This window comes from Vombatus ursinus, unplaced genomic scaffold, assembly GCF_900497805.2.
Source record: "Vombatus ursinus unplaced genomic scaffold, bare-nosed wombat genome assembly UNPS02014799.1, whole genome shotgun sequence".
NCBI classification, from domain to species: Eukaryota; Metazoa; Chordata; class Mammalia; order Diprotodontia; family Vombatidae; genus Vombatus; species Vombatus ursinus.
In genome coordinates this window covers 26,287,584-26,303,953 of record NW_020954577.1, presented here as the reverse complement: position 1 = coordinate 26,303,953, position 16,370 = coordinate 26,287,584, and the positions used below count along the sequence as shown (strand labels likewise).

At 39.4% G+C, this 16,370-nt stretch overlaps 2 protein-coding genes across 4 annotated transcripts in view; both read left to right on the top strand.

The window, feature by feature from the left end:
• The window catches only part of BFSP2 (beaded filament structural protein 2), a 119,329-nt gene extending 118,920 nt beyond the window's left edge, over window positions 1-409 (top strand). Inside the window, exons 10-11 of the mRNA XM_027871935.1 lie at window positions 6-201; window positions 246-409. Coding sequence (XP_027727736.1) covers window positions 6-201; window positions 246-409 — 360 coding nt within the window. The remainder of the gene's footprint in view (window positions 1-5; window positions 202-245) is intronic.
• A 447-nt stretch (window positions 410-856) lies between these two features.
• On the top strand, window positions 857-14,176 carry CDV3 (CDV3 homolog). 3 transcript variants are annotated; one of them, XM_027872350.1, is made up of 4 exons: window positions 857-955; window positions 9,229-9,365; window positions 10,346-10,505; window positions 12,183-14,176. In XM_027872350.1, exons 1-4 carry the CDS (start codon window positions 945-947, stop codon window positions 12,187-12,189), a joined length of 315 nt encoding a protein of 104 aa, XP_027728151.1. In that variant the 5' UTR covers window positions 857-944; the 3' UTR covers window positions 12,190-14,176. The 3 variants fall into 3 exon arrangements, with proteins under 3 accessions (XP_027728151.1, XP_027728152.1, XP_027728150.1); XM_027872351.1 differs by having other exon boundaries at window positions 11,888-14,176; XM_027872349.1 differs by lacking the exon at window positions 12,183-14,176 and adding an exon at window positions 11,707-11,881.
• The last annotated feature ends 2,194 nt before the right edge of the window (window positions 14,177-16,370 follow it).

Below are 16,370 nucleotides of genomic sequence, written 5' to 3'. Positions count from 1 at the left end.
GCAAGGTGAGAGCGGGCGGCCACGCCGCCCTAGGCCGCGCGGCGGCCCGGGCGGGAGGGCGGCAGGGCGCGGGTCCCCTCCCTTCTCCTGCCCTCCTCTCCCCTCCCGACCATGTGTCCGGGCCCGGGAGAGGCCTCCCCTCGGCCGCCACCGCGGCGTGGGCCACCAGGCGTCCATGTGACGCGCGTGTCCGCAGGCCTCGTGGGCCCGCCGGGCTTCCTGCCCGGGCCCCCTTCCCGGCCCAGGAAACCGCCTCCGCCCCGCCTTTACTCCTTCCTCCCGCGTTCGGAAGCCGGGTGGATTGCTGCCCGCGAGGGTGGCTCTGAACACGCCGGAGTCTGTGACCCTGGAGAGGGAGGCCGCTCGGGCCTCCATCGGAGCCCCCAGTCTCCGGAATGTGGCGACTTAAGCGATGCCTTCCAATTGACCACCTCCGGACTCCGGCCTCCCCTTTTCGTCGTTAGAGGCTTTTCCTGGGTATTCGTAGCGTGGCATAAATTTAGTCACAAAATCACCGGCCGCTTCTGTTCTTGCTCAGGGACTTGGAGAGCAGACCAACGGAAAAAAAAAAATCCAGTTTCACTTAGATGTAACAATGTTTGCTAGACATATTTGTCCTAAAAGCAACAAGCAAGGTCGGTGTCCCATTAGTACTTTATCTTTTAAGGAACGTTATATTTGAGATACCCTCCCCGGGCTTGGTATTTGCAGCAGTTAAAGTGTTCACAAAGTTGGTGGTTAGGCCTGGGAGGGAGGAAGCCTTGGAATCTAGTTAAGTGTCTGTGACCCACCTTCTCTGAACCTCAGTTTTAAGGCTAGATGATCTCAAACTCTTAATGGTTCTACTATTACTTTAATTAGCAGTATTTGTTTTTCAGGATGAAGATGAATGGAAAGAATTCGAGCAAAAAGAAATTGATTACAGTGGACTCAGAGTTCAAGCAATGCAGATAAGGTACAGTTTATATTTTAGGTGTTTATTTTAGGGATGTGTTGCAGTTTTCATTTTTTTAGAGAAATTCCAAAGCAGTCTTATGATGAAACTGATTTAGAAACCAACATTAAAGCAATAATGGATATAGTGTGTATCTGAAAGTTATCTCTTCATTGCCACTATAAGAAAGGCGCTAAATTCTCATTATGACACTGATTTAGAAACAGACATGGAGGCATTAATGGATTGTGTGTATCAAAGTTAAATCTTTCCTGTTTCCTCAGTGTTCCATTGCTGCTGTAGGAAAAAGCCACCAAATTCTGAAGTTCTTTGGAAAGTTAACTTAATTTAGACCCTCATTATCAGTATTGGAAATTCTAGGAAATAAGTTGATTTTTTGTTAGGCCTTCACTATTTGTGATATCTAAAGTAGTTTGTTGCTGCCCTTTTTCCTGAATAAACTTGATCAACTTGGACATTAAATCTGAGTTAGTCTACTTAATGTAAGTTCTGGGCACAGGCCCTGGAGTCCTGGAAGACTCCTTTTTTCAGAGTTCAAATCTGGCCTCAGACTGACTGGCTGTGTGACCCCGAGCAAGTCACTTAACCTTGTTTGCCACAGTTTCCTCACCTATAAAATGAGCTGGAGAAGGAAATGGCAAACCACTCCCAATACTTTGCCAAGAAAAAAACCTCCATGGGGTCCCTGAGAGTCAACATGGCTAAAACCTGTATGTTCTAGTAACTTAAATAAGTAGTCATAGATTTTAGACATATCCTTGATGAGTTACTAAGTTAAAGAAAACTACAATATTCTCTTTCTCTAGGTAGAAACAAGACATTTCATTTGGGGAAATTTCCGTCAGTGTGACTGTGTAAAAGATTCATAATATTGTTCACTGGTCTTCCTTTTGAAGTCTACACGCTAAGAATACTTGTGGCCCCCTCACTGAAAATGTAAATGTTAGCTTCCTTAACTATAAACCCAGTTTTTAATCTTAGAGGTCGTAGTTTATTGATCTTAAACTTGTTTTTCAATAAAACTTTTGGGAGTAAAAAGCTCTTGTCACAGATTTGCCCCTTTTACCAAAGTAAAGCATCAGCCTTCATCTAATTATATAGGAAATGCCATTTGTTTTAAAATGCCCTTACAAACTATAAAGTTATTCATTAGAAGGTTAAAACACTTAACTAAAGTTGAATCTTAACAGTTTTACTTTCAGCTCTTTCTGATTTGTTGGGTGTTTTGAGTATTTAAGTGGATAGAGTCCTGGGATTGGGAAAGTATTCTGGCTATGCTTCTGTGTTTGTGCTTAACCACTCACCACCTTTTTCTTTATCTGTAAAGTGGGAACAGTTTATATCTGCTGTATAGGTCAAATGAGCTATGATGCATGTAAAATAATTTGCAAGCCTTAAATGTCAGCTGTTGGAAACTAACCTTGTTCTTGAGCCTTTGCTATAAGACTCAGCTCCAAATTGGTTTGCCTGTTTCCTTCAGAACAGTGCATGCCTTTGAGGGGTGCTGATTGACTCTTGACGGGATAAACTAATTCGAGGCCATCTTGTGTGGACTTTGCTGACGTGTAAGATTCTGGGGAAAGACCTGAGTGGTGCTATAATTGTAATCATCCATTTCTTGTTTCAATCAGTTGAGAGTATGATTATTGCTAAGCCACTTATTTGCAGAGAAGATAGAGCTCTAAATTAAGGGGGAAAAAATTTCATTAGCATGACACTGAATCTTTAAAGCCTGAAGATCGCTTATTATTCTGGTTATTGAATCTGAATTCCAGATTCAGTATCAGAGCAGATTCTTATCCTTTACCAGGAACTACAACTTTTGCTATTATCAGTCTTTCCATAGCAGGTTATAGCTTTAAGCTGTGCTAGAGTAGAAATTTCAGGTTCGGCATTTTACCATTTTACTCCTAGCCAACACTATAGGCAAGGAACCCTTATCTTTTATAAAACCTTTAAGCCTATGAGGACTTATCTTCCATTTAGTCATAAGGGTCCTCAAGTAAAATTTGACAGTTACCCATCTAACCTGCTTTCCTAAGGAAAGGGCTTAATATAAACCAGGGCAAACACTATTTGGGGGGAAGGGTTTCTGTTTTGGATGGGAGGTGCACAGGTTAACTCAATTACACATTGTTAGTCCAGGGACACTGTTGGATGGAATGTGTTGGGAATCTAATGCTTCTTCCAACTTGGGAGCAAAAAGTGGGAGAAAAGAACATTGGGTGGGGAAAAGGGGGGCAGGTGAAGAGTTTTGGGACAAATTTTTGCTGCTTTTTTTTTAAGCAGCATCATAGGCTCAAAGGCCCTCTTGATTTGGTTAGTATGTTGTTAGGGAAGAGAGAGTATAGTTCTAAGTTCCTAACTCTTAATAGTTAAGTTTCGTATGCTGGTTTGTGCCTTTGCTACATTGTTCCACTCTTAAAAGTTTGGCATATTATAGATGAAGGAATGTTGCAAAAGATAAATGTTGGTAAAAACAGCAAAACAGGTTAATAATTGCCTGGCTCACACTTAGCTCCCAGTTCTGTTATTTTTGTACTATGAGTATAGGGATATCTATTTAGTTGGATGAACTACATCAGTGGCTTTGAGTACTGCATCTTGAATAGCCCTCACTAAAAGGTAATGTATGGACAAGCCTGACAATTTATCCAGACAAATAGGGATTTGATGATGATAATTAAACATTTAAAAATAACACCCCCCAACTCTGATAGGTTTGTGATTGAGACTTTGGTCAGCCTTAACTAGTAGGGAGTTGGTATTGTCCTAACCCTCCTAGTGACTTGTAATGTTAAGTTACTGAAGGGACAGGGGTAGTATAGCGTGATTGTTGTCATTAAATTATTGCAAATTACGGTGCCTTATGATATGAATGTCAGCCTCATTTTCATCTATGAAGTGGGGTTAACAACCTGCTCTTCCTGCCTCAAAAGGGTTTTAAAGAATAAGTGAAATAATGTGTATAAACTTTTGGAAAATATAAAGGCATCTTCACAAGTGTAAGGTAGGGGTATGTTTCCAGTGATAACCATAAGTATACCCAAATACTTATATATCATGTGACAAGTTACAATGAGGAAAATTATTCTGTACAATATCACTAGGGTAGATACAGTGTTGGCATAAAAGCTTGGGATAAAGAATCCTTTCTATAGCTCACTTAGGTCCTTTTAGCCATTATTTGACTATTTTATTGCAGTGTATTCAGGCTTTGGCTAGTTTGTATTTTTTTGGTCATCATGTGAATTTTGGAGGTGGGGCTTATAACATGGAAGGATGAATGGCATCATACCTGGTTCTAGGGCTGGTGTTGGAACCCCTTCAGAGTCTGCCTCTGACCCGTCACTTGTGTGACTATGGGAATGTCATTTCATCTTGGGCCTCTTCTCTTAGAAGACTAGTTAGAGCTGGATTGCTGGTAGGGGAGTTAGTTGACTGGTTAGTTTTGATTGCCAGGTTTGCTGGTTACTTACTGCTCCTGTGACCTTAGTAAAGCAGGGCATCGAATTAAGATGACTGCTTGGGGGGGGTGCTTTATCATCTTGGATAGGTAGAGGGATCTTCACATCTGAAATACCCTGCCTGGATGAATGCCTGTCCCTCCCCATGTTAAGTAAATATGAGCACATTAGGATATATTAAATTGAGTCTGCCACTATCTAGCTATGTGACTGGGTGGGCCACACTTTAAATGACATTGGATGAATTTATTTTAGTCTTAAGGTCCCTTTAAGCTCCAATTCCTTGATCTAAGTATTAAATATTGTGCATTGTAATGGGTCTGAATGTAAAGGGTTGAAGCTGAAGCTTAAGTACTTTGGCCACATGAGAAGACAGGACTCATTGGAAAAGACCCTGATGTTGGGAAAGATTTGAAGGCAAAAGGAAGAGGATGAGAGGGATAGTGTCATGGAAGCAATGGATGTGCTGTGTAGAGTTTTTTTGAGGGATGGTGGAGGTGAGTAGGGCTGTGATCCATGGGGTCATGACTAAAGGACAAATAAATTGTAAGGGGTGTTAATTAAGCAGACCTTTCCTTTGGTCGTTTGGAGTCATGTATTTGTCATGTGTGAGATTTTGGTTTATGAGCATCTTGGGAAAGAGGATGATGGGAGAGACCTGTTTATCACAGGCCCTAAAGAACTTTTCACTAAAAGTCTGTGTCACAGCTCTGGCTCTTTACTCTTTGACCAGCTCTACACTCCATTTCTCTAACTCTATACTCCATTTCCTTCTTCTGCCTTAGAACTTTCAGTAAACATTTATCAAGCCTCTGCCATGTGTCAGGCACTTTAGTGCTGGGGATACAAAAGGAGGCAAGAGTCTTCTGTCCTCAGGAAGCATAGTCTAACTTGATGGGAATTTTAGAAGTCATATTTTTAAGCTAAACCAGATTTAATGGAATAGCTATCATTATATAGCTATAAATAAGATGCCCATAGCATAAGGCATGCTTGCACAGAATTACTCTTAAAGGTCCAGCTCTGACAAACATCTCTCTGGTTTTCTAGATGAGTCAATCAGAAGGCAGTGAGTGTAGCTAGAGGCCAGGCAAGCTGATAGTAGGAGAAAGCAGATTATCCAAATCAAAACTAGGAACTCAAGAGTCTGGGGCTTTGGGATGGAAGTTGTGACTTGAGTAGCCACAACCAGCCTGTTACATTGCAATACAGGAATTGATGTTTGTGATGACTATCATGAGTCATCAAGAGAAGATTAAAATATATTTTACTCTAAAAATGTAGAAAAATAATAAGATAGTAGTACTTAGGTCTGTCAAGAAACAACAGGATGATGTGTATAAAGCCTTCAATTGGTACCTCCTAATGTGGAGGTGACCCCACAGATCTCAGACTTTGATCCCACACTGCGTAGAGTGTTTGTCATTTCAAGAATCAGCTGAGCTCAATTCAGAAAGGCTTGTCACCCTAAGATTGGAGGCTTGGTTTCGGCCATAGCCATTAGTGCTTGAAGACAGTTGACTTAATGTGTCCTGGTTATAGCATCAGTGGACATAGTTGGCTTACTCTAACAGAATGTTGGAATTATAATTCCTAACTTCCTGAGAAATAATATTACTGTAAACACGGTTTCATTTGCTACAAACATGTAACTACAATATAAAACTTGATAAAGTGGGTTTGAATTGATACTGCTGTTTTGCCTTTCTTAATCATACTCAGGTAATGAGACACTGTGCTATATATACTGTTTAAATTTCTTGTCCCTATAGCACTTGCTATATTGTAACAAATTAAGAGTGAAGATCCACTTTCATTTGAGCAATTGATTGCTTTCAAGGGAATATTTTGGTGGAGATGAGATAGTAGGGCTACTTTGATCCACAAAGTTTTTTCTTTTTTAAGTGTGTGTGTGTATGTGTGTTTAGAACCAACTTGGTGTTATTAGGGATCCACTTGGTCTCTTTTATATTAACCTTCTCAGATAGGGCTTTTGAGCTAGAAAAGCTCAAGAAAGCCCCACAATCTCATCTTGTTACCAAAATATTTTTTAAAAATATTTTTATTGGGGCAGCTAGGTGACTCAGTGGATAGAACACCTGGCCTAGAGTCAGGAGGACCTGAATTCAAATCCCACCTCAGACCAGACACTGGACACGAGCTGTGTGACCCTGGGCAAGTCATTAACCCAATTGCCTCACTTCCCCAAAAAAGGAAAAGAAAAATATTTTTATTGATGGCTTTTATTTTCCCCCTATATAACCTCTGCCTTCCAGAAAGCCACTTCATGTAATTTTTAGAGAAGAAAAAAATAAATCTGATTAATACAATGAAGAAATCTGATGTGCAGTGATCTACACCTGTTAGCTCTCTTCCACCCAACCCCCACGGAAGTGAGGCAAGTTTCTTATGTCTTCTTGGGGCCAAGCTATATAATTTCACAACATCTTTCACTTGTGGTGGTTCTTTTCATTTACATTTATGTAATCACTATGTATTTTCCTTGCTCTGCTTTCTTTGCTTAGCATCAGTTCATCTAAGTCCATCTTATGCTTTTCATTTGTTATTGATTAATTTCAGCACAGTAATGTAGTCACTTGTCACAATCGGCACTTGTTGAGCCATTTCTCAGTCATGGCACCCCAGTGTTTTAAGGCAGGGTTAAGAATGCCCTTATTTGCTCTTAATTTTTCTTCCCTTTGATCATTCACATTGTTTCACAGTGTTCTTCAATCTCAAAGAGTTGGTTTAATAGTAGCCACAGGAACACACTGCTGAGTAATAACAATCCAGGAAATAAAGATTTTCCATCTGCCTGACAGGTCTTGTAGTTTGCTCCATAATAGCTTGAAAAACACTCTTGTTGTTTTCCATTATTTTAGGGACAAAGTACGATTACATAAAGTTGTGAGACTAACTTAAAAAAAAATTTAACAGACTCATTTAAAACTTTGTCCAAATTAGTGTTTTCCTTGAAAATCCCCTTGAGACCATATACTGTTCAAGTGAGGGTGCCATTGCTTGGAACTGTTTGGGAAATTTGTCTTTTGTAAAATTGTCGGTCTCTTTGCTATAGTCCTCAGAGATTCCCCTTAGGTTCTCATCCCTTTTTCTCTTTCTTACTTTCTTCCATTCTTTTCCCTCTGTCCTCAGCTTAACCTTTCCCTCTCCATCATTCCTGCTTCCTGAGCCAACAACCCTGTTTACTGGCTGTAGCCAAGAGAAAAGAGGGACTATGGGCCAGATTCAAGCTGGGAGCCAAGGAAAACCTTGTCTACTGCCTGTCTTCTCTAAGTGCTGCCAATTGATAACATGGGTATAATTGGCTGAGTGCCCTCAATTCAACTTTGAGAAAAATTTGTGTAAAAATACAAGTTAGTGACTTGATAGGGAAGTACTGAAGTATTTAAAGAGGTTTGTTTTCTGTTTTATAATCCTTAATTTATTCATAGAACATTAGTGCTACAAAGGGACCTTAAGAGGGTCAGTTGCTTCATTTTCTAGGAAAGGCACAGACATATTAAAGATTCTCTTTTTGTCCCCGGAAAAGATCTGAAACTAGAACTAGAAACTGACTTAAGTCCTGTGTTTTTGCCGGTGTGCATATTTTACAAGAGGAGGGGAGATGGCTATGATTATGAGGTCTTTTTTAAAGCTTTAGATTTGTTGCCAAAATGAGGGCTTTTTCTTATGTTTTAGGAGAGTGGTAACCTGTGGGCCTCAGTTTCTTCATCTTTAATGTTGTATAAATGTTTTTGTATTTTTTTAATGGTTAGGTGTTTTAGATTAGTTTTTCCTATTTGCATAAAGTACCCCACTTATTAAAACTGTATTTAAAAATTGCTCATAAGGTTGACAGAGGGATCGGAGATCTGTTGATTTTAAAGGTAAAAGCATAATTTTAGGCATTTCTAAAATTCTTACTGGAAACCTAGAATTACATACGTTATAGTGTGGCACTTGAAAGTCTGTAGCACATTACATATGCAGGATATGTGTGTAATGTGCTTGAGTTGGTTAAAACTGCACTGAGACTTTGGGGAGATGCCTGTATGTAATTGTAATCTTGTGTGGTAGGGTATCATAGGCATTATCCTCATTGTAGAAATGAGGAAGTTGAGGCTCAGGTGAAATGATGACTTTAGAGGAGGATTTAGATTCAGAGGTTCCATCTGAGAGTGTTTTAGGGAGATTTGTCAGTCACAGCTAGAGCTGATGGGAGGGCTGGACCCCAGACCCAGGGTTCTCAAAGTTCAGTGTTCAGTGTTGCCTCGGGAGTATTGTCCTTGAGAAGAACTCCAGGTTTTCATTGGAAAAGGCTAACAATAGTACTTTCCTAGGGGACGTTTTAGGGATTACCTGACAAATGAAGCAGAATTAAATTTGTTTCTATCCAGTTTTCCATCCTGCTTTCCCTTTTCCCTGCTTGCCCTTTACTTTCCTCCATCATTCCCCCAACCTACCCCCCTTTCTCTGTTATCTTAGGTAAATACCATTCGGAAGTCCTTGCTGTTCAAAAACACAGGCACAGCCCCTCTGCCTAACCCATCTACTGTTCACTAGCTCATCATAGGTTGCTCTTTCCCCAAAAAAAGATGACTAGATGGTTTTGTAGTGTATCTGTTGATTAGAAGCTTACATCAGGTTTTTTCCCCAAAGCCTGAAGAAATTAAATTGTATTTAATTTACTACTGTATTAATTAAAAATTAATTACCCTTACCAGCAACTAAACTTTTTAACTTGTCTAAATTATTCCTGATGATTCTTTTTGGTCTTAGATTATATATACCTTTATTTTCTAATAGTGAAAAGGAAGAAGATGATAATGAGAAGAGAGAAGATCCAGGGGATAACTGGGAAGAAGCTGGTGGTGGTGGCATAGAAAAATCATCTGGTCCTTGGAATAAAACAGCTCCTGTTCAAGCACCTGCTCCAAGTATTGGTAATAGATTTTTTTCTCAAGTTAAAGCATGATTAAATAAGTTAAGCCTCAGTTATCTAAGTGGGTTTTTCTTTAGCTCTTGAATTTCGTTTGTTTGTGTCACTTTGCAGAAGACCTAATATAAAAGTCCTACATATAGTTTGGGAATTCTGTGCCTTTTACTATATTTGGGTATATTGGTATAGTCAATCCTTAGAAAAATGCTTTTCTGTTATTTCTGTAAGATGTTTTTAATTCTATAAGTGAACTAGCTACTGAACTGTTTTAATCAGAAATCCACTTAAAAATTCAGTTCTGCTGCTAATTCAGCAGAAGCCGGTAGGATAGTATGTTTATTTTGGTAATGAAAATAAGCCTTAATAATAAGTAAGCTTTATTTATCTGTAATTATTAAAGTATACATGTTAACAGTGGCTCCTAAGGGAGGGTTTACTGTTGATCAAAATTCATTGTGACTAAAGTATATTCATTTTTACCATCATAGAAAGTCACAAAGGTTATTTTTTTTCCTCATCCCTCTTAATTTCTGTTTGAGTCTATTGTGAGCAAAAGATTTTTACTCATTTTACTTCTGTAAATCATAATGCATTTATTGTAATAGTTGCTCTCTATTTAACATACAAGTTAGGTAATTTTGCTTTCATTGTTTAAGAATGAATTGAGCAGAAGTCTAGACAGGTAAATGACCTACAGTACTTTGTGTAGTATTTCAATTTGCTCAGAGTAGTGGGGACCCTAGCTAGTCCTTGTCTTGTATATGTTTAGTATTCTTTCTCTTAGAGTTGGCAGGTTAGCTTATGCCTGTTTTAAACAATGCACATAGTCCAAAATGGAATTAATTCTTATTAGATGATTCCTATTTAGAGCTTACCTAGATATGTTAGGCATTTCTTGTTTCATGTAGTTGATAGGGAGATAGGACTCAAGTATTTTGCTGTGCTGTAAGTTTGTTTTTTCACCAAATCATTTTGTGTTGTTAGTTACAGAAACCCCAGAACCAGTTATGACTGGTGGTGTATACAGGCCTCCTGGTGCCAGGGTGACTTCAACGAGGAAAACACCACAAGGACCACCAGAAATATACAGCGATACACAGTTCCCATCATTGCAGTCCACTGCCAAGCATGTAGAAAGTCGGAAGTAAGTGTAGCTACTTAAATAATCTTGGAAAGTTTGAGATATGTTTGATATTTCCAAGTTTTTAATTTATTCATGCCTCTTCCTCCAAGGAAGAGAGATAAAAATGGCTTATTACTATTATTTTAGTTAATTAATGGGTTAGTTGATCACTAAGAAAGAATTGGGCATAAGATACATCCAGGAGAAAGGAAATGGGCCCTGGTAAGGAAAGGGTGGGAGAAAGCTAAAGGAAAACTCACTTCATTTTAGCAAGGGTAATTTAAAGGATGTAGAAAAGGTCTCATGTTCTTGAAATAGCACTTCATTTCTTCCACCTGGCCCACATATACTATATAGCAAGTTAAAATGTCATTAGATGGATTAGGTGTGTTCAGTGAACATAAATGAGCAGTGTCTTGTTATAAGCATGATAAACTTGTATTTCAGCAGTTAACTTAAAAATGTCTTGTGGATTTGTATTACTCAAGAAACAGTTAAAATCTTGTTTAGGAACTGTGTACTTGCTCCACCAACAAAAAAAAAGTGGTGAAATGTGTTCAGTTTACATCAAGTGTTAGTGCTGCTTCTGAATGGTAGCGGGTGGCTTTGAAAGCAGGTCCAGGCTGTTGTCTTGCCTTATTCTCTTTAAGAACACAGCAGTTTTGGGAGTGATCTTTCACTTAGCCTGGTTCTTTCAGCATTATCCTCTTAAAAAAAACCATTTCCTTATATTTGAATATGCCATTCCCCACACCTCCCACAACCACCCCTTTTTTTCCCCCCTTTATCCTACCCATTTCTGTGAGATGGAACTTCTGGAAGTTTAGTCAAGTTTTTAGTTTGACTTTCATGACTTTGATGAAAGGGTAGTATACATTTATAGTTCAAAGGGATAACATGTCAAATAGCAAATTTTAGATTGTTTTTAAACTAGCCCTGAATTATCTGTAGTTAACTACTGCAGGAGAGATCACTATGTTAAAAGATAGGGCCACATTACAAAACAATTCTGTGATTTGCTTAGTTGAAACCTTTTATTTTTATATCAAGAGGTTACTCCAATTCTAAAAATGACTGCAAAGCCTTTTTAAAGGAGCTATATTAACTTCATGGCATCCATCTTCCCCCCCTAGATTCTTCTTGGGGTGGGTTTTTTCAAGGAAGATTATTTTCAAAACTATCTTAGTGGAGATATTTACTGATTCCATTTCTTTTCCCTTAGGGATAAAGAAATGGAGAAGAGCTTTGAAGTAGTAAGACACAGAAATAGAGGTAGGGATGAGGTTTCCAAAAACCAGGCACTTAAACTGCATCTAGACAACCAGTATGCTGTGCTGGGGGATCAGTAAAGCTGCCCACATATTACAATTAAGGAATGGTTTTTTGATAACCCTCCTACTAAGGTAACTAAACTCCAGCTAACGGCCATGAACAACCACCCGCCTTGTGATGTCTGCCGGATCTCCTGTAGCACACGCAGACTGTTTGACATCAGCAATCGGCTGAACTGCTGCCCTGTGGAAGCTTAAAGTGTTGTACACCTTTGGATGTGAGGGGATTCTCAATGTTATAAATTGCTTGAACTAGATTCACCAGTGTTCTTTGATAATTACTCTGCCAAAAAAAAAACCAAACAAACAAAACAAAAAAAACAAAAACCTGCAGCCAGTGGTCATTTCGAAATCTTTTTATGTTCAGATACTGAGCCTTCGTAAGGGTTGACTACCTCAGATTTGCTGCACTCATTGTGGACACCATGTGGATCACAACTTCTGGATAAGAAGGTTACAGCTATTAAGTGGTGATGTGAAACTTGAAACCAGCTCTACTGGATTCCTATCAGAAATCCTGCAAAAGTCAGCGATTTGGGTTCTGATCTGCTATAAATGACAAAGATTTAAGTGACCTTAATTAACCTGTCCTGGGCCCCATCCTTAGGGAATACTTTCTCTAGTAGCTGTGGCTATACACAATTTTTCCTGAGACATACCAGTACCACTCTCAAAGAACTGTTCAAATAAACCCATGCAGAGCTGTGTGGTTTTTTTTTTTAACCCTTTAGCTGTAGCCATATTCTGAGGTTACGAGAAACTTCAATTTAACCACACTTTGATGTACAAAGTGGGATTGGGGGGGTGGGGTAGGGGTTGAATGGTCCAATTTCTTTTTAGCCATTTTTATTTGGATAGCACATGTGTTGTATTTTCCGCCAACAAGGCCTTCCTTGCTTTGACTTAGAATCTAAGTTCTTTGAACAGAGCATAATGTTTGGTTGAGTAACTTGAAACATCTGTTAAGAGGGATTGTGAAATAAGTTTCATAACCTGATTTCCACCCCCAAGGGGCTGGAACTCCATAGCCTTTAAAGAGCAGTGGATGCCAAGGCTTGACTTCAGGTGCTGCTAAAGCCTCTAATCACCAGGTCTTTAACTTGTACAGTATGTATTTGACAAGAGTACTGGTATCTAGCAGGTGGGATTGAAACCTTTTTTTACTACTAGAGTAGAGGTATTCAATCACCTGTGAGTTTATTTTTTTCAACTCAAAACAACATGAGTAAATCTTAATCAGAAGCTTGGTGGGTGTGCAAAAGCTTTCCTGATGTTTCACATGTACTGACCAATTGTGTGGTGTTTGACGAGACTCTCAGATGCCACACTTATCCCCAACCTTTTCAAGGTCAGGATGCTTACTGCTGCAGTGATTATACTGACTAGCTCTGTTGGATTGTCTCTGGCTGTTCAGTGGTTTGGGGGTGGGGTAGGGGTGGGGGGAAAGAATGGGGCAAAAGACAGGTGACATAGCACTTCAGTTTTCAGTAACTCCAGGTTAAACAGTCCAGTAACTTAGTCCTTAAGTGGGACCTGACAACCACCCACAGTTATTGCCTATGGTGTGAAAGTTTCATTCCATCTAATCAGATTCTGTTTCATCTTTGTTAGTTTTGTCATTTTGATTCAGTACAAATATTGCAAAGTGGTATGTGACCACTTGATGCACAGAGTCTGGGTTTCTCTATATTACATTTCAATGCCAAATTCAGGAGTTGCAGACTTGCCATTGACAAGAGTGGAGCAAGTAGGTGAGTAAAACAGTCTCCTTGATGTGAAAGAAAGCAGCAGGTTCCCTCGTAGGGGTTCAGATGCCGAAATCCCCTTCTGACTCCTAGAAGGGCTCCTGACAGTGTTTCTTGGCAGCCCCTGCCAGCTCCCTGGCCTCTTAGAGAGGTGTGCCTGGACAAGTTGCTGAGCCCAGAAGGAGCTGGGTGTTCAAAAGAGGAACTGAAGACTTCATTTGGGAACCAAAAACCTTAGTAAAAGAATTAAATAGAATTCTTGGACTTCGAGCCATCTATTTTCCCTGAAAAGTATGCATCTTTGCCAGCAGTGTCTTGTTGGATTATATTACTGAGGAATGAACTGAGATGATTATTTGGAAGTGTTATTTAATGGCATATCGTACTAGAAATTTGAAGACCTGCAGTAGATTTTAATCCCAACTCTTGTTATAACATTTTTAAGAGATTGTGAAATTGTCAAAATGCACATTAATCAAGTTTTAGTATACTGTATGATGGGTAGATGAGACTGTCCATTGTACCTTATTTCGTTATTTCAATTCTCAGGCATGGTTTTGGCAGTGCAAGAACCCTGTAACGTTAACAAATTCAATAAAATGGAAATGTATATGGATCTTTGAGCCTGATTTTTCTTTTTCTTAATCCTTGTTAATGGTACAGTTTGGTTAAAAGCAATAAATGTTTGAACTCTAATGGTGGGGGAGGGGTTGGAATGGAGGAGTGATCCTTGAAAAAGGGATTGATTACATTTGGTTCCATAAGTTTTAAACACTCTTTCTCCCTGTGAAGACTTTTTATGCTTGGAGGTTGAGGTAGGGAAACTTTTGATAGTGATCTCTATAAAAGCTGGGCCTATTTTAGTTTGCTTTAGTTTTTCTGAATTTCATAATATAATTGGGAGTTAGTGTAGCCACCATGTTATAATGAATGTCATGAATATTGAGGTTTTTTTTAGAATGAGAGACCTCCAAAATACAGTTTGGTCTTAAGGAAAAGCATTAACCATAACTACTGAGTGAGTGCATTTTTTTTCCCCTTCCAATTCATGTTATTAGAAATTTTTTTTTCTTGTTGTATCTTAGCAGGGAATAAAAACATCCTGTTAAATATGTTTGAGACTGAAGATTTGAGATTTTGACATTTCAAAGATACAGAAAATAAATACCATACTTAAACATTGAAATAAAAGCAGCAGGTGCTTTTGCCACTTAATGGATAGAAGTTCAGTTGTAATTCATTTAATCTTGAGCATTAGAAGTCTTAACTGTTCATCCTACCTTTATCACTAGTGGTACATAGTGGCCTTGTGTAGAATGAACTGTAACAGATTGAATTCAGAAAAAACTCAGTATACAAATTCCCTTGCTAATTTCCACACTTGTAGAGATGGTTAATGTATAATAAACCATAGCTGTTCTTACGTATTTTATATGTAGCCATTACACATGTTCTGCTGAAACAGGGTACTGAAGGCAACTGGCTCTTGGTGTCTGAGTTTTAATAAATCACTTAATATACCATATTATAGACAGTATATGATGGGCTCAAGACCTGTTGAAGTATTTAGAACCATTTGCAATAATTTTTCATGCAGGAAGGACTCTTGTTTACTCATCTTATTCAGCCTGAGTTCTTGAATTGGGGCTTTGTGTTCAGGCCAGGTTCTGCCCCTTATTGCACTTTTGGGTGGGGACTGCTTGGTCTGGTCCTGGGTCCCCTCTGGGTTCTTGATCTGATCTCTCCCCAGAGTTAGACCTCTTGGATTTTTTTAAGTCTCTCATTTCTCAGGACACTGTGAGGGACCTTAAGAGCCCTTGGGCTGAGGGGCCCCCCTTTCCTGTTACCCAGGGCTTCAGTTCTGGGATGGAAAGTTTCTCATTAGATTTCTTGATCTTTGCCCTGCTAAGAACTAAAGGGTTTTACTAAGAGTAGATGTGGGGGGTGTTGGGCAGCCTTCTTCCCCTTCAGCCAACCATCCTGGCAGGAGCCACTTACTATCAAGATTGCATCATTTAAACCACCTCATTTCGGCGTGCTCAAGACATAGTGATAATCGCAGCCTTTACGCAGTGCTCCCCCTTAACGGGTTCTTTCTTACATTCTGGGAAACTAGATCCTGGAACAACAACTGTTACAGCACTTTGAGATTTGCTTCCAAGCGGTCTGTGTGCATTGTTGTTTTGGACCTCTTAACAGGTTCTGTGAGGTCAGTTATCCAGGTAGTAGTTTCTGATTGTTTTACTGATTGAGGTGGAGGTTCCATAGCTTGGGACTTCGCCTTGTTCACACAGTGTCTCCAGTGAGATCCTTTGTGATCCTTTCTGACTCAAAGTGTAATGCTTGCTTTTTCCATTAATACCGTCCTTACTCTCGTAACCAAACTGGTTGATTCAGGGCACAAGCCCCACGTCAAGACTTGGCTGCTGGGACTAGACTGGAGGACCCGACTTGCTCTTGCTTTTGTTTCAGATACCACCAGTCAAAAATCTGAATTTTCTAGTATTGCAGTTTAAATTTACAGAAACAGCAAAATTATTAAGAATTTAGGCAAAATGCTCAAACAGGATTTCCCCCAGAAGATTTCACGTAATCCTTTATGAGCAAGGTAAATGACAGGATTAAGCTTATAGGAGGCATTTGTCCTGAAAAGCGCTGCTCAGCCTGTTAAACTTCGTGCTGGTTTTACAGATGAAGACGTTGAGTCTCAGGGTAAGTGCCTTGTCCCGAGGTTACATAGACAAATGACTGAAACTTAAAATCGACATAGAAAGTGCTGTATGAGTCTCTTCCATAGCTATAGTCCAGTC

Bases quoted from the DNA above. Each gene is read 5' to 3' on its own strand.
- CDV3 (XM_027872349.1), top strand. The intron at 9,366-10,345 runs GTAATAGATTTT...TTGTGTTGTTAG, and splicing joins AGCACCTGCTCCAAGTATTG to TTACAGAAACCCCAGAACCA. The intron at 10,506-11,706 runs GTAAGTGTAGCT...CTTTTCCCTTAG, and splicing joins AAGCATGTAGAAAGTCGGAA to GGATAAAGAAATGGAGAAGA.